The 27703-nt window shown below is 40.6% G+C and overlaps 1 protein-coding gene across 1 annotated transcript in view; it reads right to left on the reverse strand.

Moving 5' to 3' along the window:
- CFAP95 (cilia and flagella associated protein 95) overlaps nucleotides 1-27703 on the reverse strand; it is a 70175-nt gene that overhangs the window by 31002 nt on the left and 11470 nt on the right. Inside the window, exons 2-5 of the mRNA XM_077474960.1 lie at nucleotides 25256-25367; nucleotides 18403-18524; nucleotides 17959-18027; nucleotides 9207-9267 (exon numbers count right to left, since the gene is read on the reverse strand). Coding sequence (XP_077331086.1) covers nucleotides 9207-9267; nucleotides 17959-18027; nucleotides 18403-18524; nucleotides 25256-25367 — 364 coding nt within the window. The remainder of the gene's footprint in view (nucleotides 1-9206; nucleotides 9268-17958; nucleotides 18028-18402; nucleotides 18525-25255; nucleotides 25368-27703) is intronic.

Here is a 27703-nt window from a genome sequence, read left to right on the forward strand (position 1 = left end):
CCAACATGCAGGTAGCGCCATCATGTGTTCTAGGAACATAAGTTACACATCTAACTTGTTGACTATTTATTACACTTTTGAAGCACCAGGACAATGACACGTGACACTGATGACAGATGGCACTGATACGTGGCAATGATGACAGGTGGCACTGATGACAGATGGCACTAATATGTGGCACTGATGACAGATGGCACTAATATGTGGCACTGATGACGCGTGGCACTTATACGTGGCACTGATGACACGTGGCACTAATACGTGGCACTGATGACACGTGGCACTGAAACGTGGCACCGATGACAGATGGCACTAATACGTGGCACTAATATGTGCCACCGATGACAGATGGCACTAATACATGCCACCGATGACGCGTGACACTGATGACAGATGGCACTGATAAGTGGCATTGATGACACGTGACACTGACAACAGATGGCACGTGACACTGACAGGTGGCACTGATGACAAATGGCACTGATACGTGGCACTGATGACAGATGGCACTATGTGGCACTGATGACACGTGGCACTGACGGCAGGTGGCACTGACGGCAGGTGGCACTGGGGGCAGGTGGCACTGGGGGCAGGTGGCACTGACGGCAGGTGGCACTGGGGTGGATGGCACTGGGGGCAGGTAGCACTGGGGTGGATGGCACTGGGGGCAGGTAGCACTGGGGTGGATGGCACTGGGGGCAGGTAGCACTGGGGTGGATGGCACTGGGGGCAGGTAGCACTGGGGTGGATGGCACTAGGGGCAGGTAGCACTGGGGTGGATGGCACTGGGGGCAGGTAGCACTGGGGTGGATAGCACTGGGGGCAGGTAGCACTGGGGTGGATGGCACTGGGGCAGATAGCACTGCTGGGGGCGGATGGCACTGCTGGGGGCGGATGGCACTGCTGGGGGCGGATGGCACTTTTTATTTCATTTTTTTTTTTTTTTTTTTTTTCGGAATCAGAACGGCTGCCGCTGCAGCCGTTCATCTCTCCCCTCTCGCACTGTCTGTGCGAGGAAGGAGAGCGGCGCTGCGAGATGATCTCATATGTTTACATATGAGATCATCTCCCATTGGACACGCCGATCACGCTGTAAACGGCCGCTGTGATTGGCCGTTTACAGCGATCTGTGTTTGCCTGTCCCCGGGGGACACGGCGAACACAGAACTTCCGCGATGCGCGCCCGCGGCGGCGCGCATTGCGGAAGTAAACATCAGGCCGTCCAGGGACGACCGCCCAAACGAACGCGCCTGCTCTACGGCCGTAATTCGGCTATAGGGCGGGCGCGAGGAGGTTAATTATAATGAAGCATTATTATTTGCTGAACAAAGTATGGTAAACTGGGATTGGCAGATAGAAATTAAAAATAATTTTTGGAAGAGTTAGTAGGTAATATTTGATGCAACCAAATGAAATCAGAGTGAAACATCTGTTAAGCCATCATGCACAGATAGGATCATGTTTCAATAACAAATAACTTTCAGGCTAATCACTGTTAAAATCAACTTGGTAATATAAATATCCTTGCTATTAAAGTTCAAAGAATTAAAAACAAAACAGTGAAATTGAAAAGCTTCCAGAATAAAAGAACTGTAAAAGAAAAATCATATTAGGTATTATTAATGGTTGTATGTCCTAAAAGATAAAATATGAAAATATCTGCCAACAGCCTGTGTGGTCTAGTGAGCATGTACAATCCCTCTTTGTGTGTGTATTATGGCTATATTTTCTGTAATTATAAAAAAAAAAAACTGATATAGGGCTGACTCCACAAAGGAGAAAAGGCCCAATTGATGCTGTTATGCTGCCCTGTTGTCTTATTTTGGGAAAACACCACAATGGGCTGAAACATTTTTGAGCTCATAACAATTACTGTCAGGTCACCATGAGGCGAGGTGACAGATGCACACCGTAGGGATCAGGAGTGCACCGCAAGGTTGTGGACCCTACGGCTGACTGCTGCAAATGGGGACAGATCCCACTGGGGTTAGAGCATAAGATTCCCTGGGGGTGCGGAGTCTAAGAGCCAGCAGGTGTTCACCAGCGCCTCTAGTGGTGAGGATGGACTTGGCTGCAACTGGCTCCAGGTCGCGACCCCCAGGGTCCCCCAGCTCACATCCACAGTAGGCAACAGGAGGATAGGGATAGTGAGGGACAAAGCCAAGGTCGGGGCCACAAGCAGACGGGAATAGTCAGGGACAAGAGGTCAGTATCACAGGCAAATAGCAATAGTCAAGGACATGCCAAAGTCGGTAAAGGAACAACAGAAGAGCACACGGCAGGTAACAGGAAGCTAATACACAAAGGTTGATCAGCAGGGCTGGCCGCAGTGCACAGGTTAATATAGAGCTCTCTGATAGGAGCTAGGGTGGAGCTATGCCAGAGGATGGATTACAAAAGCAGACAGGTGAGGGTCGGCTGGTCTCTAGATGAACACATGGGAACAGGTAAGCAGACAAACTATTGCATAACCATGACAATTACTAAGGTTTTTGTTCCTTTTGCCATTTTGACTAACCTAGTAAGCCAAAGCAAAGTACAAAATAATGCTCACTGATGTTGCAGTCAACACAGCTTTGTCCTCCCCAAAATATACATTTACTCACACGCACACACACATTTGAACATAGCACCCTCAACCTGCCCCCTCGTCAGCTCTATGTCTTTCCCGGTCTGCATTAAAAGATAAGAGCTCTGAGACTTTACTCCAGCAAACTGATCACATGGCATGGTCGAAAAAAAAACCTTTGAAAACACCAGCTACAAGATCCACCAAGTGCTTACTTGCTTTACAGTATTTGACAGGTGACAGAGGACACATCCAAGGCCTCAACCAATTCACCTCTTCTGAAACGTGACAAAAATCACACACTACCTCTCCTCAGAGCTGAAATCCTCTTGTTGTTCAATCAGCTTAAAGCAAATGGGAAATGGCAAAGGCCTCCAGTTAGACATCTGGAAAAAATTGTTGCCAATTAAATTTGGGTTTGCTAGGTCAACTTAGGCATTCACTATAATCAGATATCCCATACTTATGAAGTGAGTTATCCTATATTTTTCCAAAGCAGATGATCCTATAAACTCCCTAAACTAAAGCTACTACTAATCTTTAGGTTATGAAATGGAAAAAGAGGAATTTTTCATAGACCCTGGGTTAGGCTCGTACATTCAGGTGATTGGACACTAGCAAAGCCTTCAAGGACACACCCCCTGGGCGCCTCCCTTATAAAATTCTACCCACTCCATGAATCCTCAGTTTTGTAGTAAGAAATGCAGAGTAACCAAGTAATGAATGAGAATATTAGGCAACAACTAGGCAAACAAAATTGTCCCAACAGGCCCAAAAAATAACAAGGGTCAAAATACCCAGTTTCAGGGTGCTGCTGCCAGAACTTTGCTGCTGAAAGCTGCATCCTCGGAAGAATGGACATCCACCTGGTTGAACTTCGAGAAAGTATGAACAGAGGACCAGGTGACTACTTTACACAGCTGGGCTACAGAGGCCTGGTGCTGAACTGATAGCAGGAGATATTTCCGTGAGGGAATAAGCTCTACCAAACATATTTCTTATCCATCTTGGAATGGTGGACTTGAAAGCAAGGTCTCTCTTCCTGATCAGAGCTGCAGCAATAAGGTAGAGTCCTGACTAAGTCCATGCAATAAAGAGAATTTCCTTTGGATGCTGTGGAGCAGGGCAAGAGGATAATAGAACTATGTCCTTATTAAAGTGAAAGAAAGATACCACTTTCAGAAGATAGAATAGTCTTAGGCACAAGACAGCCTTGTCTTTATAATGTATGTTTGGGTGAAGGACCCATTCCCCTTAAACCATGTGGTGGCAGCTGAGGCAGTTTGCTTTCCAGTTTTCCACTCCTGGGATGTGGACTGCAGAGATTGATAGAGAGGGAGTTTTCATACATGAGATTATCTGACATACTTTCTTCAAGGCTGCATATATCTTGGAGGCACCTTGATGATTGCTATAGGCCACAGCCATGGCAATGTCCAACTGCACCCTGATTGAGTATCCTCACAGAAGGGGGGTCCAAGGTTACATCCGAACTGCTCTGAACAACAGGATGTTGATGGGGGGCTTGGCTTCCACAGGTGACAATGTCTGTTCTGGAAGAAAAACCTTTGCTTGAGATGTGTCCAGGGCCAAGCCCAAGTTTTACAGGTGAACACAAGATTGGATAGCAGATTTTTTTTTACATTTATCATCCAACCAAAAGCCTGCAGCATTTGAATTGTCCCGTGGACATTTGCTGATAGCTGGATAGGAGAAGAGCTCTTCAGGAGAAGGTTGCCTAGCTAGCCTGTCACCTAGATACTCTGAGTTCTGAGAAAAGCAAGAAGGGGTGCTTGTGTAAAGGCCAGTGCGACAAGCTACAAAATTATTGTTTACTACTGCAAAGCACAAAAAGCACTGTGAGGTGGATAAATGGGAGCATGCAGATTAGAATCTGGGATGTCTATGGATGCCATATAGACCTGTTGTCTCAGAGGGGCAATTACCAACCTAGCAGATTCCAGCCACAATTTTAGAAGTTGAAGGTATTTGTCATATTCTGGATTTAAAATCCCTTAACAAACACCCCCATTGGGCTTTTGTACCAGGAAAATCCTTTGAACCTGACTTGTAGAGGTACTGGCCCAACTACTCCATGGGACACGAGATGGTTCACGGCATTCTGAAAATCTGACTGTCCTTTGAGCAGTTTGTGGTTGATCGAGAGAAGAAAATAGTGAAGAAGGTACAGTTTTGAACTCTGTACCCCTTTGAAACCAAGGACTGAACCTACACTTCTGGGACACCTGTTACCCAGAGGGAGGCAACCTAGAACAGATGTCCCCCCACTCTTAGGAGTGAGGGCATTCCTTCATTGGGAAGAGGGCTATGGGAAAGACTTACTGGGCTTTGTGACCCAGAAAGCTAGGGTTGCACTTTAGTTTTGAAGTTAAAACCTGGGTACAGCGGTTAGGTGATATGAATTTTAAGGAAGTAGAGTCCACTTCCACTGTGGAAGTAAATCCTGCCACCCCCCGTGACATCTTTGATGAATTAGTCAAGTGCATCTTCAGACATCTGCCTTGAAAAGGCATACATGTGAGACACTGTACACAGGCAGTTTCAGCTGTCCAAGCTTTTAGTAATTAGACTGAGCATGTGAATGGAGATTAGAACTATTCTGAAAATTTGTCTCATCGCATTATGGTTTCTCTCAAAGGGCCGGTTGTATCTGTAAGACTACATACATTTATCCAGGGCTTTTTTTCTCAGAGAATAGGTGCAGGAACTCAACCACGTTCCCCGCTGAACCGAATTGAATGGTGTATGTGGGACAATAAATACTAGGAATACTAGGAATGTGTTATGTACAGTGTACAGAAATCAGAGGTGCACTATGTACAAATTAAAATTTCAGGGGTGCCCTATGCACAGAGTGCAGAGTTCAGGGGTGCACTATGTACAGAGTGCAGCGTTCAGAGGTGCACTGTGTACAGAATACAGAGTTGAGGAGTGCGCTACATACAGAGTGCCGGGTTTAGGAGTGTGCTATGCTCAGTGTACAGGGTTCAGCTCTCTTTCACAGGCTGTCAACATCTCACCCCCACCGCTCCTCAGCTCTGAATTCTGATTTATTCTTCCCCATCCCCTACTTCTGCACACATTTCCCTTCATAGCCCTCATACCCCCCAAAAGCTTCCTTGGATCTCATCTACCCAGCCCTGGTCTAGTACTTCCTACTAGCGTAGACAGCTCTACTTCTCTCCCTCCCTTGCAGGGAGATCATTGGTCAGCGTCTTTGCACCTGGGGATCACATTGCCATATACCCCAGTGCACCTGCATCCCCCCGTCTCCATCCTGGCTACATGCAGAAAGGGATCTGCGAAAGCCGGCAAGAGGGAAGCTGTCCTTGTAAACACAGAAGGCTTCTGTGTTTACAAGTGACAGTGGTGAGTGGAGCTGAGGGTGAGAGCTGGAGGTGGTGTAATGGAGTTCTGCCATGTTCCAGCTAAAAAAAACACTGGGTGCGAGGGCCACATGAAATAGCATGGGGAGGGGCACATTCGGGCCTTGTGGTTGACACATGTTATAGGGCATCCACACAAAAAATCTGAGAAGGTGTTTGCTGTAATCGCTCTGTTAAGACACAATTTTGATAATGCTGGTTGTTCATTGTCCAAGTCCAGTTAGTTGCAGTATGTCATACTGAAACTGCAGTGACAGTTGTTTGCAGGGTTGTGGCTGCAAGATTAAAAATCTTTAAAAGTGGCTTAAATTTTCTAGCTGCAGTTTTTTTAAAGAAGCAACATCTTCAATAAGAGTAGAGAGATGGTTGTTTAAGACTGAGAAAGCAGGATTACCTACAGGAATCGATCTTTTCTTTGTGAACTCTTTTTCCACTGGATAGAGTTGGGCAAAGATTTGGTGAGGGGGGGGGGGGGATAAAAATTCTTTCTGGAGTGATCCAATCATCTCAGACTCCATATTCTATCTGTTTATAAGCAGGGGATGTTGTAAAGGATTTAGCAGGTCTCCTTGTACCCAAAGGGGCTTGATGAGAATCAAACTGCACAATGACAAGGCTCTTGCAGACAGCAGCAATGAGACTTTCCACATTAGCAAGCATGTTGTGTGAAGCTCCCTCTTCAATATAGCAGCATTTTGGGAAAGTAAAATCTTCTGCAGCTTTCTCCAATTCTGTCTCTATGTCCCCTTCAGTCCCTTCAGTGTCTGCCTCATCTAGTTCAGGAATATCGGGATTCAGGAGTAGAAGAGACGTGGTATTTTTGAGCCCTGGTATATTAAGGCCACTATTTATCCAAGGAACTGTGACATTCAGTAGATGCAGAAAGTTATGCTTTTGTTAAACAGGCCACATGTTGTATACCTGAAATAGAATTAAAAGAGTCAGTTCCTGCTCCAGTGAAAGGGGCACATCGTTACTCTGAGATCGGCAGAGCGAATGTTTGCCTGCTGCTTTGCAATGGCTCCCGTTTGCCTGGTCTCCACCATAGCTATCTGTAAGGGTATTCCCCTGTGGGGTACTCACAGTGTAGTAGTCAGAATATAGGGTAAGCCTGTGCACCCTGGGTGTAGTAGGTTTTAAACGGACAGCCAATCTGTTTACATCCAACTGCCCATAGAGCAAAGCGGACTGCTGCAGACAGAAACAGATCTGGCCCATGTGTAAGGGGCCTTAGATTCAAACTGAAAAGTTTATACAACATTGTAGTGAATATCACATCAAATATCAATCCATAATTAACAGTAATGGTCAGAAGCATACAGGGTGAACCTGTCACCTGTCTACAATTCTGGACCATACATAAAGTCCAGGCATCACCTGTCACCATGGAAATACCTCTTAAGGGGTCTTCAGGGATTGGGTTCCAAAACAGAAAGACCACAGCCATGGACCTGTAGAGTACCCTGTAGCTGATTGCACACACTACATAACTCTGCCCGCAGTACAGTCTTTCAGTGCTGAAACACAGCTTTCCAGCACCTAGCAACCTGCTCTCTAATTGGTGCCCAAGAGCAAGACACACAGAGGGTCCGGCGGGCCACATGCAGCCAGTGGGCCATGTGTAGGACACCAGGGACCTAGACAATGTGTGAGATTCTTCTATATCTTTTCAACCACTTTTTCCTCAATCCCTCTTTTGCCTAGTTGTCATATAACATTGTGTAATACATTTGTGCTAAAACAATGTATTACTAATAAATAATAATAAACAATAGAAAAACAGCAGTCTGCAGAATGTTAAAGTCCTTTGGTTCAAATGTAGAATACAACTGCAGGGCTAGACGTGAGTCTTCCCTCCATGCAAATTTGATCACCTCCACAAGGTTAGGATGGTAACTCACCAGTTAGACCAAGTTGGATCTTAAATGCTGGGAGGTCAACATGAACTTGTTTATAATAAAGACATCCAGGATCAGCAATAATCATTCTAACCTACCCTGCTGCAACTGGTATTCACATCCAATAACGATAATTCTCCCTCAGATGCCACCAGAAAAATTAAAAAACTACTGCTACTGGGAAGTCATATAAGTAAACACTATCGCGTTGACCCCGCAAGAAAACAAAAAACACCACCGCTCACAAAAATGTTAATAGCATAATGACATCAGTGCCTGAAGCGTTTATTTTGCTTCAGGCACAGACCACATTTTGCCATTAAAGTGGAACTGTGCTATTAAAATATTTTTTTTTTTAATATCCAAAGCAAACTCACCCATCCATTCATGTCTCCATGCTTTATTTTGGTGAAAAATCACTTAGCATTCCAGGCTGTGGCCATCTTGAATAAGGTCAAATGATTCATGTAGCATTTACCTCCTGAAATCCATCTGCCCTTGGCTCAGGCATGCAAGCAGGAGAGGGTGTGCATAGCTGAGAAAATCCCTCCTCCCCTCATCCCCTACAAAAAACTCCTGGGATGTATGTCATAATTTGCCTAGGCATGGAAAGCAGGAAGTAACTGAAGAATTGTAAAAAAAAAGTTTAAAACAAGTAAATATGATATACTTTCCTATCCATTTATTAATGGTAGCAGCAAGAGGAGCAAAAATAGTCAATGCTGATTGAGAGAGTGAAGTTCCAGTTTAAAGCGATGTTCCGGCCGCAAATTTTGTTTTTTTAAAAGTCAGCAATTCTAACTACAGGAAACATTCTAACTACAGGAAACCTGCAGTGGAACCTTAAGGCTTCACCGCCGGTTTCCTACTGCGCATGCACGAGTCGTGCGGTGCTTTCTGAATGGCTCTGTCGTCTTCTAGGACACACACAGCTCCCAGAAGGCTGCGGCCAAGCAGCAGGAAATGACGTTCTGGGCTGCAGCGAGGCTGGGACAGAAGTACACAAGGTACATCATTAAAGGTAGGAAGGAGAAATAAAAAAAAAAATCAATAGCCAAAAATTAGTGGTGGAGGAGTAGTCTTTCCTTTAAGATCTAGTTGAAAAAGTGGGTGGAAGTCTCATCACTGAAGAATCCAAGAGATATAAGAATTCAGCAAGTAGCTCACCCCACTGAGTTAGACATAAAAATGAAATAACATTATTGGGTGATTTGACCCTTCAGCCATGTAGGTCCTATAGTTGCTTACATAAAGTAAAACAAATCAAAACTCCAGTTTTAGTAATATTTAAAACTAAAATAAATAGAGATGTAAACCAAAAGAAATACTTACTAAAGTTGCTGTGCAAGGATAAGGGGCCACATAGTCTGTAGCATATGTCGTGTCCAGATGTCTACAAAGTAGAGCAAAAAAGCAAAATAATCACAATCAACATTTAAATACATGTTTATCTCTATAAAGAAAAAAAAATGTATATAATTTCATAGTCTTGATAAAAACTGGCTTTGGTCATAGTACAGTACATAGTACAACTTTTGCTATTTTGCAATTTGTGTTCTGATGAAGCAGTCTAAGACCCCATACACACTATTATTATTATTATTATACAGGATTTATATAGCGCCGACAGTTTACGCAGCGCTTTACAACATTAGGGTAGACATTACAATACAATACAATTCAAGACAGGGGGAATCAGAGGGCCCTGCTCGTTAGAGCTAACAATCTAGGAGGGATTTTCTGCAGATTTTTGTCTTCAGATTTGCCAAAACCATGTAGTGCAAGGGCCTGCCTGATTGCATACAAATTTAAACATTTAAGGTTTGGCCTCATATTATATGGTTTTGGTAAATCTGAAGACAAAAATCTGCAGAAAATCGAATAGTGTGCATGGGGGTCTAAGGCTCGGTTCACACTGCCGCGACCTGAAAGTCGGGCAACTTGCGGTGCGACTTTGCCAGACAACTTCCTGGCAACTTCAGAACTACTTTGATAGAAGTATAGAATAGAAGTTGGATAGAAGTCACCTTGAAGTAGTACAGTAACCTTTTCTGAAGTCGGAGCAATTACAGGAGTGCTATTTAGTACAGCTCTCATTGACTAACATGGCATTTCTCACATCACGCGACTAGTCGGATCCCAAGTCGCAGCAGTGTGAACCAAGCCCAAGTCTTAAATGTTTCACCATTTTAGTTTGCATATAAAATGTAATAATGTAAAGTCTCTTCCTTGTGTTGATGGTATACCATAGTAGAACACTCTGCTCCTTTGGAAAAATAGAGTAATAATAGAAACCGACTTTACATCCTGCCGGACTATTTTTTTTAATTAGCAAAAAAAAGGCCCTGTTATTTTGCACAGTTTGAGCTATGAGATGAAAGAGATGAGCTTTGCATTCCCCCAAATATAACAGTTATTTAAGCCTTGATAACATCACTAGTATTTTTAAATAAAATTGAATTGTTAGTTGAGCTTTGAGAGAGTTGAAAGAATCAAGCCCCATACACACTATCAGATTTTCTGCTGATTTTTGTCTTCAGATTTACCAAAACCATGTAGTGCAAGGGCCTGCCGGATTGCATGCACATTGAAACTCCTAAGGTCTGACCTCATATTATATGGTTTTGGTAAATCTGAAGGAAAAAATCAGCAGAAAATCTGATGTCTGTATGGGGCTTCACACTCGTTTTCCATACAGGTACAATGAGAAAGAAGGGAGGACATTATGCAGTGGTTAGTGTAATGGCACATACACACGATCTGAATTTTGGTCGGAAAAAGCTCTGATGGTTTTCCCAACAGAATTCCGATGGGATTTCACTCAAGCTGTCGGGCATACGCACGGTCACACCAAATTCCGACTGTCAAGAACATGGTGATGTACAACACGTATGACGGGACTAGAAAAAGGAAGTTCAGTACCCAGTAGCCAATAGTTTCCATCTTGTAGTTGAATCTGAGCATGCGTGAGTTTTTGCGAGTGGGAATTGCATACACACGATCGTAATTTCCGATAGAAAGTTTTTCCATCGGAAAAATTGAGAACATGCTCTCAAATTTTTGCTAGCGGGAATTCGGCCAGCTAAATTCTGATGGAGCATACACACGGTCACATTTTCCGATGAAAAGCTCTCATCGGTCTTTTGCTGGCCGAAATTCCGATTGTGTGTACGCAGCATTAGAAGGGTTATCAATTCTGCTGTAAATGATAGCACAGCTCAGTAATCAGAGGAAGAGGATGTCATCCACGGTGCTCACTACTTTATGAGCCAGTAAATATATTATTCAGTAGTTACCATATAACTCAGAAGAGAGGTGACAGGAAGGAGAGCTGTCATCAGAAATGTATACTTCTGACATGAGACTGACATGCAGTCTAGACAGATAAAACGCAATCCCCATCCCTGATGAACATGAGTTTTCTTTCCATATCTATTGTGTACACAGTCATTTATCTATACAGTATACAGAAGATCATTCAGCCTAATTTATTAATACTCCCATGTTTTTCTTTTTTATATATTAAGGAAGGGATAGTTAATAACAACAGTAATTTACTGTAGATGATATTAGGGCCGAAACAACTAATCGATTAATCGACAACTAATCGATTATGAAATTAATCAATTACTATTTTCATAATCGATTAATCGGCTAGTAACATAATGGGGTTAAAAAAAACAAAAAGTATCCCTTAATATTACAAAAAGAGCAAATCATTTCTACTGTAAATATTACTTTTCCTGTTGCACAGTAAAAAACAAACACCTTACAGTAGCGATTATTTGCTATTTTTTTACTATGAATTGGCTATTTTTTTTTTTAACTCCATTATGTTACTAAATGTCTTAGGCCTGCTTCCCACCCATGTGTTTTTTGCTGCCTTTTGCAGAAACGCACTAAAGTTCATTTAACGTTCACATCTATGCTTTGTTCAGCTGCTGCGTATTTGAAAAAGGTCCTTGACCCTTTCCAACGTAAAATTGTGCTTTTTTGGGTTCAATATACTTCAGTGGAGAAGCTGCAGAAAAGCATGCAGCGCGTTTTTGCAGAAATTTGTTTTTTAATCTGCCCAACAACAAATTGGCCAACAAAAAGGCATTAAAAAAAAGAAAAAAAACGCAAATCGCTGCAAAATCGCGTGTGCAAAAATCAACATGCACAGCAAAAAGCACTGCATAAACTGATCAAAAAGCAAGCTATATAGGTGTGTACCGAGCCTTAATGCTGGCCACATGGATCAATTTTCAGATGAGAATATTCATGTGAAAAACCTTTGTACATTCGCTGAATGAAAGAATGCATGAAATTTTCAGTTGCTTTTAACATTCTATTTTAAAATTAATGTAATTAATGTTGTAAAGTCCTGCGTAAACTGTCGGCCCTATATAAATCCTGTATAATAATAATAATAATTTCTGAACAAAAATAAAACCTGTCTGAAAATTCCTTTGACCAAGAAGTTTTCTATAATTTCTAAATTTTCCCGTCACTGTGGTTGAAAACATCAACGTCGATTTGACCCCAATAACAATTAGAAAATCAAACAAAGTTCTTAAAATGACATTTTTTTTGTATGGCCAGCATATAATATTACAGTTCTGTTTGAAAATCTGCAAAACAGTCTTTAACTTTTTTTTTCTTTAAATAAATAAAAAATTTGATCTGAGTCTGATATTTACCAGATTCAGATTCAATCTCTAATAGTATATATATATCCCTTCTGTCTGTTATTCTCAGAGTGGATTAAAGATTTTACTCCCTAACCATGTAGTTGGTTATTTATATTTACCCCTGTGTATAGAAATATTTAGAAATAAATTGCCTTTTTTTAAAACTTTACATATTAACTAAATTATACACCACACTTTTCTTTTAAGGTTATTAACTAATTAATTGATTATGAAAATCGTTAGTTGCAGCCCTAGGTGACATGCAGGGTGTCAAAGGCGGAAATAAGGAAGGGAATCACCCCAGTGAGGGTAAAGCAGCAGTAAAAAAACTAAACCATTTGGGGTTGTTTCCCACACTTCTTGTATCAGCGACCACACATTATTTTATTGCTGTATATGCCCATCAGGAAAGATTTCCCCATACTTTGTCTCAGTGATCAACTGGGAAATAATCAGAGTAGAGACAGATAGAAGACAGAAGATTCTAACCACTCCATCTGGAAGTATACAGTATTTCAGCTGGAGTTGGATTTTAAGCAAAAAAAAAGACATGCAAGCTTCTTACTAACATTCTTTTACTTTAACAACAGCTAAAAAACACAAAAACACATTAATGTTACACTTTATTATGCTGACACTACACTACCCATTTAATAACAGTGTTATTGTTATTAATACATTAAAATGTCAGTATGACTTGTGAGATCATTGGGAGCTGGTACATTTCTTAGGTCGGGATATAATTTGTTACTTTAACTGCTAATTATATTCTTACAGTAAATGATTAGGGTACTCATCATTTATGGCAAAGGCAAGTCTAACATTTTAATCATTAGACCAATTGTTTGATTTCTCTACACAATGCAGTAATAATTGATGTTATTTCTGTAACCGATATGTATTTAAAAACTGTATTGTAGGCTGCAAAAAAATGCAGTTTTTGTGGGTTTGTCTGCACAGAATTAACTGCAATAATCCAAACAAGTATCTGAATGGAACATTAAAATGATACTAAACACACAGTTTAATTCTCATTATCCCTTCTCTTTCTGTATATGGATGACTGTAATTATTTTAACCACTTCACCCCCAGAAAATTTGGCTGCTCAATGACCAGGCCATTTCTTTGCGATATGGCGCACTGCGTTGCTTTAACTGACAATTGTACGGTCATGTGACGCTGTGCCCAATCAAAATTGACGTTCTTTTTTTCCCACAAATAGAGCTTTCTTTTGGTGGTATTTGATCGTCTCTACGGTTTTTATTTTTGCGCTATAAACAAGAAAAGAGCAACAATTTTTTTAAATCACATTTTTTCCTCAGTTTAGGCTGATATGTATTCTTCTACAAATTTTTTGGTAATAAAAATCGCAATAAGTATATTGATTGGTTTTCACAAAAGTTATAGCGTCTACAAAATTGTGTAAAGATTTATGGCATTTTGATTTTTTTTTTTTTTTTTTTACTAGTAATGGCGGTGATCTGCAATTTTTATCGGGACTGCGACATTATGCCGGACAGATCGGACAAATTTTTGGGACCATTGGCACTTATACAGTGATCATTGCTATAAAAATGCACTTATTACTGTGTAAATGTCACTGGCAGGGAAGGGGTTAACACTAGGGGGCAATCAAGGGGTTAACTGTGATCCCTGGGGAGTAATTCTAACTGTGGGGGGAGGGCACTGACTGGATGAGGAGACCGATTATTGTTCATACATAGAATGAGCAACAGATCACTCTCCTCACCCTTGACAGCACGGAGTTCTGTCTGTTAACATTGACAGATGCCTCCGGTGGCGAGCGCGTGGCCCCTAGTGATCAAAAGGCAGACCAACGTACGACGATTCATCCAGGGAAGCCAACCTGCCGCAGTACAACTGTGGCGGCTGGTCGGGAAGGGGTTAATAAAAAAAAAATCTAAGTACCTTTTTCCTATGTTACATGACCTAGATGTTTCCCAGCCTGTCTACAAGGAAACATAAGCAGAAGGAACTTCTAGTCCTCTGCTGCTGGTCACATTATAAAAAAACAAAAAGCAGCCTCTTGGAATACAGAGTAAAAATAATTAATATCAATAAACGGTTTTAAATTGTCATAGAAATATATATTTGAAATCAAATCTTTATGGCACATGACGTGGGCGGATTTCTGCCAATCACAGGTTGTGTCACGCCCCCTCCAATTTGTGTCTTAGAAAAACAGGGAGGTGAAGCCTCCATTAATCAACATGTAATATCCCTCCCCTATTATGTTTAGCTGGTTAGTGAGTATGAAGGTGGAGGGAGAGAGTGGGCTGTCATTTAGCACTGTGTATACGCCTACATGTGTGACTCTTTAGTCACATGGGCTGCTCACATGTAATAGGGAGTGTCAGGGCTGGGCTCTCAGTCCTTCCTTCTCTGTGCTCAGTTTGCTCAGCTGTCGGTTAATTGCCTGAATTAATCGTTTCATAGTGGCTCACCTGTTGATCATCTCCTGCTTGTCAGTCAAGCCTACAGCTAGCCCCTCCTGGCTATTTAAACTGCCTGGTTCATTTCATCAAATGCCTTCGCCTTGATCAAACATCTAGAGAGTCTCTGCTGTGTTCCTGTTGAAGACTTGCCTGGCTGACGTCCCTTCTGGTTCCTGATCCTGCTTGCTGCCTCTGACTATGCTGATCTCTGGCTCCCCCCTGATTTCCTGGCTTGTTCTGACTACCCAATTTGGCTACGTTTGACTACATTTATAAGTTGTACCATGTTTACCATTTTATTAAAAGGTGTGATTTTTACTGCATTTTCTGTCTCCGTCTATTTCATGGTTCCTGACAGGGAGGAAATGCTCAGCATTGAAACACACTGAAAACTGAACATGTGCAGAGCTGCCAACATTGCTCAGCAAAATCTCTAGCTGCATTGGGGACATGAACACAAGGTGGAGATAGAGAATAGCAGGATCAACCAGTTTTTTTGCAGAATACAGAACACAGAAATCATAGTGACTATGTGAGTAGGAAAAGCATGCGATACAACATTTATTGATAGTTTTTTTTATGACGTGGGTTTAGTGACACTTTAATTATGACAAGCTCTGAAGTTATCACTTTTGCTACATGGTAACATCAAATCCAATTTCTACTGATGTTATTCATAAGAAAAAAAGATAGGAAGGTCAGTTTTTTCCAAGAAAACTGACAACCATGGGAAAGCCATATGAGAATACAGAAAAATGTTTTACAAAGTTATACCATTTCTACATAGTCTGCCACACTAAGGTAATGTATGGTTTCTACAGCTCAATGTAGCCAATATCTCAGTTTTTATAACATAGATCAACCAATTTAAATGAGAACTGGAGTATATACATTTTTTAGATTAATTACGCAAATATTGGCGTATGATGTCGCAGGGAACTCCATCCCAGAGTTCCCTGGGCCCCTTAAACCAAGGCCAAGTGTGGGAAATATGACAGGCCTCAAATGAGAGTTTGAGCAGTATGGAAGAAAGTCCAATGCTTAATCGGACACCATAGGACCTCTTCAGCCATTGTTGGCCTCTGAAATGCTAAATTAATTTTTATTTTGTAAGTTGTATTTATTTACATTTTACACTTAGGAGTCTGTGAGACCCCTAAAACCCGTTCATCAGCAAGGGGGTATACATCTTTCCTACAATCATGGGTGAAATTTGCTTGATGCAAACTGTGATAAATGCAGTGAATACTGAAAACAGAATCTTGAAAAATTTGCACATTTTGAGTGAACGTCTTATCAAATAAATGATAAATACATCCACAGTTTTGCAAGAGCGCATGCATGCTCTATTTTCACTTCCATTTTCAGAGTGTTTGCATTACATTCATTCTTATGTCACCTTAGGTAATCTAAAAATGTAGTGTTACAATAGATATAGATAAGCCACAATTTTCTTAGTTCTAAAGGAGCATTGCTAATATTAACTGAAAATAAATATTAGTCTAAAAACATGTACATTACCTATTATTTCTAAATTTCACCTCAAACTTCCAAATCATTCATTCACGTGGCCATACTACCAGTTGTCATTATTTTATGCAAGTTACATTTTAAAGGCAAAGTTCACCTTTCCAAAAAATAAAATAAATGCACAGCAATGTCAGGCTCCTGCAGACTCTGCGTAGAGCACTCTGCCCTTACCTCTGTACAGGCAGGCAGTTGATTTATCAGTAGCATCTCATGCAGTCAACTCTCACAGTGCTGGAAGACAGACACTTAGGACAGTATCCAGTGGCTTGAAGAGGCACAGCAGGAAGGATTTTTAGCAGAAGGATCTGTCTTCAAGTAATGGGATACACACCACTACACATAACTAAAAAACTAAACTTCAGTTTTAGGTATCACACAATGAGTATGCCACAAGAGCTCACCAGGGCTAATACTGGAGCCAGCATCTTGCTGAACACCGAAAGTGCAGATGAGACTCTGAAGGGCAAAGCCATGAACTGGTAGTGTAGGCCCACAGAAAAATTTAGGAAACATTGAGGCGCTGTATGAAGACATGCAGGTTTGCATCCTTGATGTCCACAGAAGTCTCGCTGGTGAAGGGAGGTGATAACATATTTGGTGGATTCCATGTAGAACTTTCTGGGCTTGAATGAAGACATTCATAGCTTTAGGATCCAGCATGGCATGTATGCCCTTAGTTGGGTTTAGGAATAGTGAACAGGTTGGACTAAAACCCAGAAAATGTTCTACCACAGGAACTGAGGAAATGAAACCTTGACCTGGAAGACTCTAGAAGCATTGATAGAGATCTGCTAATTTGTATGGTAACACAGGAAGTTAACAGGTGAAAAACTGAGGGGCAGGGAGCAAAATTCCAGTTAGTAGCCCTGGGATACCACCCCCTGTACACAAGTATTGGAGATGCAAGTTGATTTGCAAAGGTTAATAATTGTCCCTCCATTCTTAAAGATGGGGCTATGCCTTCATGCCAAGGAAGATTTTTTATAAATCGATGGTTTTAGTTCTATTTAAGGACAGAACACTAGGAAATGGCCACTTCTGCACCAACTCCTCACCAAATGGATACCAGGATAATAAACACATGGGGGAAACAAACAGCTTATCAGGATATTTTCAATATCCACAGAGGAAGAGCTGCAAAAGCAAAATAAGTCTTTCCGGGCTTCAAAATTTAGGCTAAGGATCAGAATGCTGAATAGCTTCAAAAGTCTAAGTCCAGCAACAGTGTAGAGAAAAGTATTGATTGAAGGCTAGTCTTTCAATAAAGAAAGGAGTCCATGCCCCTAGTAGGCACGCAACTGAGGGGTTACTCTGGGCTGACCAACAGTTTTGGTCAGGGCCCAGTCCCTGAAGGTTACCTCAAAATTCCAAAATGCGTTTTCTTTCTTGTATATTAGCAATTTTGATACATTCTGTAAACTTACATTTTCATATGATCTTTATTATGGTGTGGCAAAACAGCTCCAAATCCTTTTTCTGGGCATCCAGTTGACCTGAAAAGGAAAAATTATGTGTGTTACTTTTTAGAGCTGCAAAAGGGTTCTCATGACGTTTCAGTATCCTCTTCTTTAGTGTATACATTAATGGGGAAACTAAACTGAAGAATGCTGTAACACAGGTCATGCATGCATTGCGCACTATCATGTGGATAAAGTCATTGGCAAAAACTACAGTGCTTAGGTGTAGCCTAGACTGTGAGCTATAGACACACACACCTTCTTCCAGTCTTGCTCACAAAGTCCTCTGATTTTCCCTGAACCAATATCTTAGTGATATTCATAGTATGTCTAATATAAATATCTGATGTATTCAGAGTTCTAATTTAAGCATAAAGCAACATTTCATAAAAAATACAAATAAAAGGTTACCTCTTAATATCTAGAATACCGATGTTGTCCTCATTGATCATTTTCTTAGGAACCTCTTTGACTTGATATTCATCTTTTAACTGAATCTGGGATAAATGTTGATGTGTTGTAGTGACCCAGTCCTGAATATAAACACATATGGAGTAAACTAGAGCTATATAAAAATGAGAATGATCAGCTGCATTGTGTTACTGCATGAAATATCACACTGTATAATATATTAATTCAACTGTATTCATTCAATTTATTTCATGGTTTACTTTAGTCTCTGGCTCTGTAAAGAACAATTTTACCAATATCGCACTGATTATAAACTTTAGCAAAAAAAAAATGTGAACTGAAATTTAGACTACACCCAATCACTGGCAAAACAAAATATGGATTTGGGAAAAAAAATGTTTCCATGACTTTGTATGTCATTTAGGAAAGGGACTTTTGGACTATTATGCCCCATACACACGGTCGGACATTCCGAGCACAAAATCCGTCAGATTTTTTCCGACAGATTTTGGCCGAAATTTGTCTTGCATACATACAGTCGCACAAAGTTGTAGGAAAATCTGATCATTCAGAATGAGGTGACATTATACATGTACGACAGGACTACGTAGAGGCCAGTAGCCAATAACTTTCATCTCCAAATTTTTTCTGAGCATGCGTGGGTCGGAATTCACTACACACGATCGGAAAAAGTCAGATCGGATTTTGTTGTCGGAAAATTTTAGATCCAGCACTCAAACTTTTTCCGTCTGAAATTCCGACAGAAAAAGTCAGATAGAGCCCACACATGATCGGATTTTCTGACAACATAATCCGACCGGACTTTTTCCGTTGACATTTCCAACTGTGTGGATGAGGCATTAGGCAAATTGATACAGTGTTTTTTTATGCTTTAGGGAAACCAACACTGAACCAATTCATATGAAGGAATATCCTAACATTACAGAAGTGCCATATACACTAAGCGGAAATGGGAATATAAATAGTAAAGAGCCTAGTACCACCTCTAACACTGTATATACATTTTTACAGCATCTTGTTTCTGGACTTTAGAAGCTCCTTCCAAATTCTTTTTTATCCTTTTAACACAAGTAGTGACCCAATGAGGTACACTGTTGTGGCATACACAATGGACTTATTGCAATTAGAGCAGATATTTTAAACTAAACTAATCAATTTTACCTTTGCCCTGAGCTAAAAGCTTTCAGCTGGTGGATGTTTTCCTGCCAATGTAGATATGAGTTCAGCAAGAGCAGGCAACTGTTATCTCATACCCAGGGGCTGATTTAGAGTTAATAAAAAAAGCAGTGCCTCTTAAAGTGATTGTAAAGTCTTGTTTTGTTTTTTATTTGTTAAAAATAATAAACATGTTATAGTTACCTGCCCTGTGCAGTGGATTTGCACAGAGCAGCCTGTATCCTCCTCTTCTCAGGTTCCTCTTCAGCTCTCCTGGCCCCTCCCTCCTGACGAGTGCCTCCACAGTAAGCAGCTTGCTATAGGGGCACCCGAGCCAAGCTGCAGCTCTGTGTATCCATTGAGACACGGAGCTGCAGCCTAGTCCTGCCCCCTTTCTCTTCTCATTGGCTGACTGATTTTGATTGACAGTAGCGGGAGCCAATGGTGCCATGCTGCTGTTTCAGCCAATGGGGAGGGGAGTCGCGGGCAGCCGAGACAACCCTACAAAATCACAGGATAGAGAGGGGGCTCAGGTAAGTATTAGGTGGCTGCTGCACACAGAAGGCTGTTTATCTTAATGCATAGAATGGATTAAGATAAAAAAAACCTTCTGACTTTACAACCACTTTAGGTACCACAAAATTCCTATTCAATACAGTAAATATGAGATCAGGAAGAGCAGGCAGCTGTCATCTCATACCAAGGAGCTGATTTTGAGGTTAAAATAAAAACAGTGCCCCTTAAGTACCATAAAATTCTTATTCAATGTAGCAATGAGGTCAGCAAGAGTGGACATTGGTCATCTCATACCCAGGGGCTGGTTTATTATTAATACACATGGTTTATATAGCGGAAAACAGTTTGTGCAGCGCTTTACAATATAAAGTAGACAATAAAGCAACAATAACATTCAATACAAGATAGTTAGGAGGGCACTGCTCCTGCAAGGTCACCATCTATGAGATTTAGAGGTAAAAAATAAAAGAAGTGCCCCTTAAGTACCATAAAATTGTTATTCACTAAATAAAAAAATAAAAAAAATAAGAAAAAAGGAAAATAACACAATAGCATCAACAGCATGGTAAACGGGCGGATGAATGAAAGGTCTGCCTCCTCAATTCACAGATTGTTTTCCAATCATAGAAGCTATAGTACAGCTTCTATGATTGGAAGAGGGGTGCAGAAAGGGTGGGTATAGTCAGTACTCTTGATGAGTGCACATGACAGGTTCCTAATCTCTACTTACCCCCACTGCAGTAAAATATTGTGTTTGCGGGAGGGGGTGGTATTGGAAGATTTCAACTAAAGCAGGAGCCCTGCAGCACAAGGGGCACATCACATTGATAGCGAGTAATATGTATTGTGCTGATTTTATTTTTCACTAAACTTAGGTCTATACAATTTATTTTATTGTATTGTATTCCTTTTTGAACACCTCTCATAACTAATATCTGAACATTATAAGAAAAAAAATATCTATACCCAAGAACAAAAATTTTATATATTGCAGCTTATCAGTCTTTCGTTGTGGTGGCTGTATTCGTTTTCTTTTTTTCCAGGCTTTTTTCCCTTTGTTTACACCTAGTGATCTTGTCAGCAACACACGTCCTTTTCTAGGGTGACAAGGTAACAGTAATGTCACCTAATGGCAGGTAGTGTGTTAGGACTACAGCAAACCTTCCGCTCTCATTTCCATAACATAGAGGGCGTTCTGTAGTTCACACATGTAACCTGGACAGGAACATAAGAATGCTTGAGATAAGACTGCAGAGTGCACAGGACGCAGGACAGCAATTGATTTCTACCCTAGATTGTAAGCTCCTTGAGAGTAGGGACCGATGTGATTGTACAATGTATATGTAAACACGGTGTAAATTGACAGCGTTCTATAAGTACCTTTTAATAATAATAATTTCTGGCGCAATCACCAAGTATATATGTTTTGATCAGTTATCAAACAGATTCTGTTTAAACAAAAACACATTCAAAGGCATTTTGGCAGACCAATAGAAGTTCATTGTTAATTTTTTTATACACTTTAACACATTTTTTAGCCAGATAACATCTTTGCTAAACCAACATAGAAAATGCAAATATTTTTTGTACACAACAAAAGCTTACACAATCCAAAATATTTTAGATCCCTTTATAGCACATTTTCATCTCTTGTAATAATATGCAACGTCTAAATGTTTTCAATCACTTGCAGTAAACTGTAAAATTAGCCAGCTCCAAATATTTCCTAGCACATTTATTAAATATTTTACAGGACAATTCTTTGTTCCAACGCTCCTAAAAATAAAATGTGGAACTGAGTAATCACAACCCTCTTTAGCATCAAGTGTTAGTCCGCCCCCTAGTGTTAACATGAGACAATGAAGAAGAAAACTCAGAAAAGGATACAAATTATGTATTTATATTTTGCCAGTATGTTAGGCAGATAACATTTATTCATTGGCTGAAATGCAATAACTTTGTAAGATTCTTTAATTTAGTCATTTTTCGAATTCCGATCGGACAAAGTGCCACGCATGCTCAGATCAAATTACGAGACTAAAGCTATTGGCTACTAGGGTGAACGTAGTCCCGTCTAGGGCTGCAACTAACGATTATTTTCATAATCGATTAGTTGGCAGATTATTGTTTCGATTAATCAGTTAATAACCTTAAAAAAAAAAGTGTGGTGTATAATTTAGTTAATATGTAAAGTTTAAAAAAAAAGGCAATTTATTCTTAAATATCTCTATTCAGTGGTAAATATAAATAACCAACTATATGGTAAGGGAGCAAAATATCTAATCCACTCAGAGAATAACAGACAGAAGAGATATACTGTATATACAAGAGGGGATAAATACTGTATATATTATTAGAGGAGATATACTGTATATACTGGTACTATTAGAAGAGATATACTGTATATACTATTAGAGACTATATACTATTAGAGGAGAGATATACTGTATATACTATTAGAAGAGATATAATGTATATACTATTAGAGGCTATATACTGTATATACTAATAGATGAGAGATATAATGTATATACTATTAGAGGGGATATATACTGCATATACTATTAGAGGGGATATACTGTATATACTATTAGAGGGGATATACTGTATATACTATTTGAGGAATGATATAGTGTATATACTATAAGAGGATATATAGTGTATATAATATTAGAGGAGATATAGTGTATATACTATTAGAGGATATATAGTGTATATACTATTAGAGGAGAGATATACTATTAAAGGGTCAATCTAGTAAATATCATCAGACTCATTAACTTTAACCCCATTTTGTTACTGGCCGATTAATCGATTATGAAAATAGTAATCGATTAATTTCATAATCGATTAGTTGTCGATTAATCGATTAGTTGTTTCAGCCCTAGTCCCGTCGGAACGACCGAACGTCATCACGTTTCCGAACGATCGTCAAATTTTCTGACAACTTTGTCCGACCGTGTGTATGTAACATCACTTTCGGACAAAATCCATCAAAAAAATCCAAAGGATTTTGTTGTCGGAATGTCTGACCGTGTGTACAAGGGCTTAGACCATCGGGTTGTTATGCCACCTTCAGGAGAGGACTAGACAGAACATGTTAACATGTACAACAAAACCAGAACTTTCTAGTTCCGCCCAGGGGGTGGTCCCTTAGGTAACAACCCCCCAGCCTGCCTCCTGCAAACTCAGTACGTCAACAAGCAGTATAAACGTAAAAGAAATAGGAGGGGGGGAGGGTGCTGAGTCAGCTGGTGAACTACAGAGAAAAGGATTTTACGGTGAGTACAAAAAATCCTATTTTCTCTTACATTAACCGACTGACACAGCTCCTTTCTTAGACCACCGAGACGTCCCCAAGCAGTGCCAAAATGAGGGGTGGGAAACAGCATATAAACTTCACCCACAATGGCATGTGAGAAACAGTATAAAACAGAGTGTGGGAACAGCATAGAACTTTAACCAACAAATCTGGGAGTCACTACCTTACAAACCGCCTCAAAAACTTGCGGTAACAAATGCAACAGTGCATTTACTTAAAGAACTGTGTTTTTTGCCCAAAAAAATGAATTTTTTTAGTGCAATTGCAAATTACACGGCCACCTGCAAAACTTTGCGGCCAAAACAGGCATCAGCCGATGCACTGACATCTACCTTGTAGAATTTTGTAAAGGTATAGACAGACGACCAAGTCGCCGCCTTACGCACTTGATGTCGGAAGGCCCGAGATGTTCCAATTGCCCTGGTGGAGTGAGCTCAAAACCGTGGATTTTTTTTACGAAGGATGTTGGCTCAAACTTGTCTTGCATACACACGATCACACAAATATTGCCAGAAATTCCGAACGTCAAGAATGCGGTGACGTACAAGACGTACGAAGAGCCGCGAAAAAGGAAGTTCAATAGCCAGTGCAGCTATTTCGGCTGGATTACAAGCATGCATGAACTTTTGTGCGATGGACTTGTGTACACACAATAGGACTTTCCGACAACAAGTGAAGTTGTCGGAAAATTTGAGAACCTGCTCTCAAACTTTTTTGCCCGCAAATTTCAACAGCAAATGTTCGACGGAGCATATATACAGTCAGACTTTCTGACAACAAGCTCACATCAAACATTTCCCGTCGGAAATCCGACCATGTGTACCCGGCATTAGTGTTGGCTCTGTTTGGAACATGTGTACTCCTTGGACGAAAAAAAAAGAAATTGTATTTAGCCTCGCCTGGTTTCCAACTTTATTTCTTACATTTTTACTGGCCAAGCTGCAGACAATTGGGAAGGCTACCTCCACCAGAGGACAGAAACTGAAGGGAAACCGATAACCCACTCTGTCCAAACAAAACATGGCTTTTGCTTGAGTTCTAGTTCAACAGATATTTCAAAGTAGCAAAATATAATATTACATATTTTTCTAATCTATTATTTTTGTGTCTCTTTTTTTCTTTGTTCCTTTTATTAACAATTTTACGGTGTAATGCTTCCTGACCCCCTTTCTTTATGATAAGAGTTTCTGTGCTTAAGTAGAACTACTAAATATTTACAATTCTATATAGGAGGCCATGTATAACAAGTACAGTCCTTTAGGCTGGGTTCACACTGCTGCGGGGGGAGATCCGGATGTGATTCGCACCGCAAATCACATCTGATCTCCGTAGCGATGCGAGTTCAGCCATACAGATAGTATGGCTGAATTCGCATCGCTCCCGCAGCAAACTCGCACGGGACCCTTTTTTTGGTCCGCAACAGAATCGGATCGCATGGGGGTTCACACCATGCGATCCCATTCCTGTGCGAGTCGGCAGATCGCACTGCGATATGCGGACGGATCTGGGGGTGTCATTAACATATCATTGACACTCCCAGCCGTCCGCATAGGGCAGTGTGAACTGCCGGCGGGAGTAATGCGATGCGGGAAAACGCCGCGGATTCGCAGTGGTGTGAACCCGGCCTTACACAAAATGTAATACTAATTTGTTACATTGTTGTTTGTCTGCTTGAAATGTCATTGGATTTTTCTTTAAACGCCCAATAAAGCAATACAGTATTAAAAAAAAAGAGAAATATTTTTCTGCAGTCTTCTTTCAAAAGCCTTGAATTATAACAGAAATTTGCTGAAATTTCAAAATGCGCACTGTGCTGTATGAAGTCCAATTTCTACTCACTTCTGAATCTGAATTTCCAAATCTCCTATATGAAGAATGACATAAATTTTTCTTGCCCAAAGGAACTTCACTAACATCATAGTCTTTAGGTTCAGCTTCACGATTTTGATGCCTAGTAGAAGAAAAGAAATCAAATGGAAACAAAAATGAAAAATACATATAACTGACATGTATTTTAATGTAATACAAATTTATTTATGTATTTGTTGGTGTTTAGCTACACAGACTTTTGATATGATATAAGCAAAAGGATAAGACTTGGTACCAGTGATAAAAGGGTTGTGCACTACTGAATATAAAAGCAAAACATTCCCATATTAGATACGTTCGGCAAACTCTCAGGTTATAAAGTTAATACAGCTAAGACTGAAGCCCTCCCCATTCATGTCCCTCCTACACTTCTTGCTTCTTTACAAAACAACTTCTCTTATCATTGGTGCCCTGTGTCACTCAAATATCTAGGCATACACTTAACGGCATCCTACCGCACATTGTACCAAGCTAACTTCCTCTCCTTAATCTCAGAAACGCACGGACTACTCCGTAAATGGATGGACTGTCCCTTATCTCTCCTGGGTAGGATAAACGTTCTCAAAATGGCTATACTCCCAACGTTTCTGTATCTTTTCAAAACCTTGCCAATTGCTCTCCCTATGTCTCAGCTTCGGAACATTCAACGGGCCTTCACTAAATTCATATGGGGAAACAGATCACAAAGAATTGGCCACACAGTTGTTTTTGCCCTGCGCTCACATGGAGGCTTAGGAGCACCCGATATTGTAAAGTATTATTATGCTGTCCACTTATCAGCGACTGTCTCCTGGTCATCATGATTTGCAACAAGTAGATGGGCAGAGTTGGAGATGAGCATTACCAGCCCCGTTCATCCTTGTTCTATGCTATAGTCCGATTTATCCTCTTCTATGACACAACTTAAAACGCATAAGCCTAGAACCAATGCTATTTACTTTATCCATTTGGAAAAAATGCCACAGGAGGTTCTCTCTCTCTTCCCCATGCCCACCCCTTTTAAATGTTATTTACAATCCAGACATACCTGACAGCCTTTCTACTGTGGCTATGGCTCCATGGTCTCAAACAGGCATTTTTCAACTCCGCCATCTGGTCCACCCAGTGACCCGCAAACTAATGTCCTTCCCAGACCTCCAAAACAAATGTGAAATTCCACAACAGTCTTTTTTTACTTATCTCCAATTTAAACATTATTTCTGCTCCATATCTCCTGCCATGGCCTTGGAAAAACCCAATGCCTTTGAGGTTCTATGTACCCATGGTCCTCATCAGAGAGGTCTCATATCCTCTATATACAGGATTCTCCATGACTCATTACCACCAACATTGGAGTCTCACCTCTATATGCGGAGATGGGCCAAGATTCTACCCATTCCTTTATCTCTCCCTCAATGGCAGGGGATCTGGACTTCCATTTCCAAAGCCTCTAGGTGCGTGGAGCAGAGAGAGACAGCCTACAAGGTGTTGATGTTCTGGTACAAAACTCCTGAAGTTTTACATAAATATGATCCCACACTATCCCGACTATGCTGAAGATGCCTACAAGATGTGGGCACGCATTACCATATCTTTTGGGATTGCCCATTGATCACACCTTTCTGGTCCATGGTTCAATCCTTGCCCCAATCAGTCTTAGAGAGAGATATCCTGCTGAATCCAACACACTACTTACTGGGCCTTCCGGTCCCGGGTATCCCTAAATATGCTAAAAACTGATGGCCTTTATACTTCTAGCTGAGTAAAAAAGAGTAATACCTGTCCATTGGCTATCTCCTAAACCTCCAACACAAGCTCACGTAGTCTCAACCATTGCACAGATGCGTAGGATGGAACATATGATGGCAGTAGTTCAAGACTCCCTGTCTCAATTTCCTAAGCTATGGGATCCCTGGGATAACTCCCTATTCAATCCTAGGGCGACCTACTGGGGTATCACATCAGTGCCTTCACCTCTTACCCACACAACAGTTTTTTTTAATTTTTCATTGTGCAATCATTGTGTACAGATACATGGTGTACCTCCCTCCTTTTCCCGTATGGTACTTGTATATGTTTTTCTTTTTCCTTTTTGTAACTTGAAAGATGATTCCAACGCTATGTTTTGTTGATATCAACGACTATTGTAACATATCTGTAGTTCTTTCGCTCCAAAAATTTTCAATAAACATACATTTAAAAAAAAAAAAAGAAAAAAACATTCAAACATACTTAGAAGCACTTTAAATATTTAGAACGTAATATTACAAACTTGATGCAATTTAGTCAATTTAGAACCCCTTTGCCTTTTTGATTGCATGCAGGTAAAAAGGGCATGGACGTGCGTCATCAATTTGCACCACCATAGGGTTACTTATAAAGTAGAAATATATATCATCACGAGATTAGGCCTCCCCTGCATCCCTGAAGAGGAACTGA

This window comes from Lithobates pipiens, unplaced genomic scaffold, assembly GCF_037356315.1.
Source record: "Lithobates pipiens isolate NorthernLeopardFrog02 unplaced genomic scaffold, aLitPip1_a1.2 Scaffold_13, whole genome shotgun sequence".
In the NCBI taxonomy this organism is placed as follows: Eukaryota; Metazoa; Chordata; class Amphibia; order Anura; family Ranidae; genus Lithobates; species Lithobates pipiens.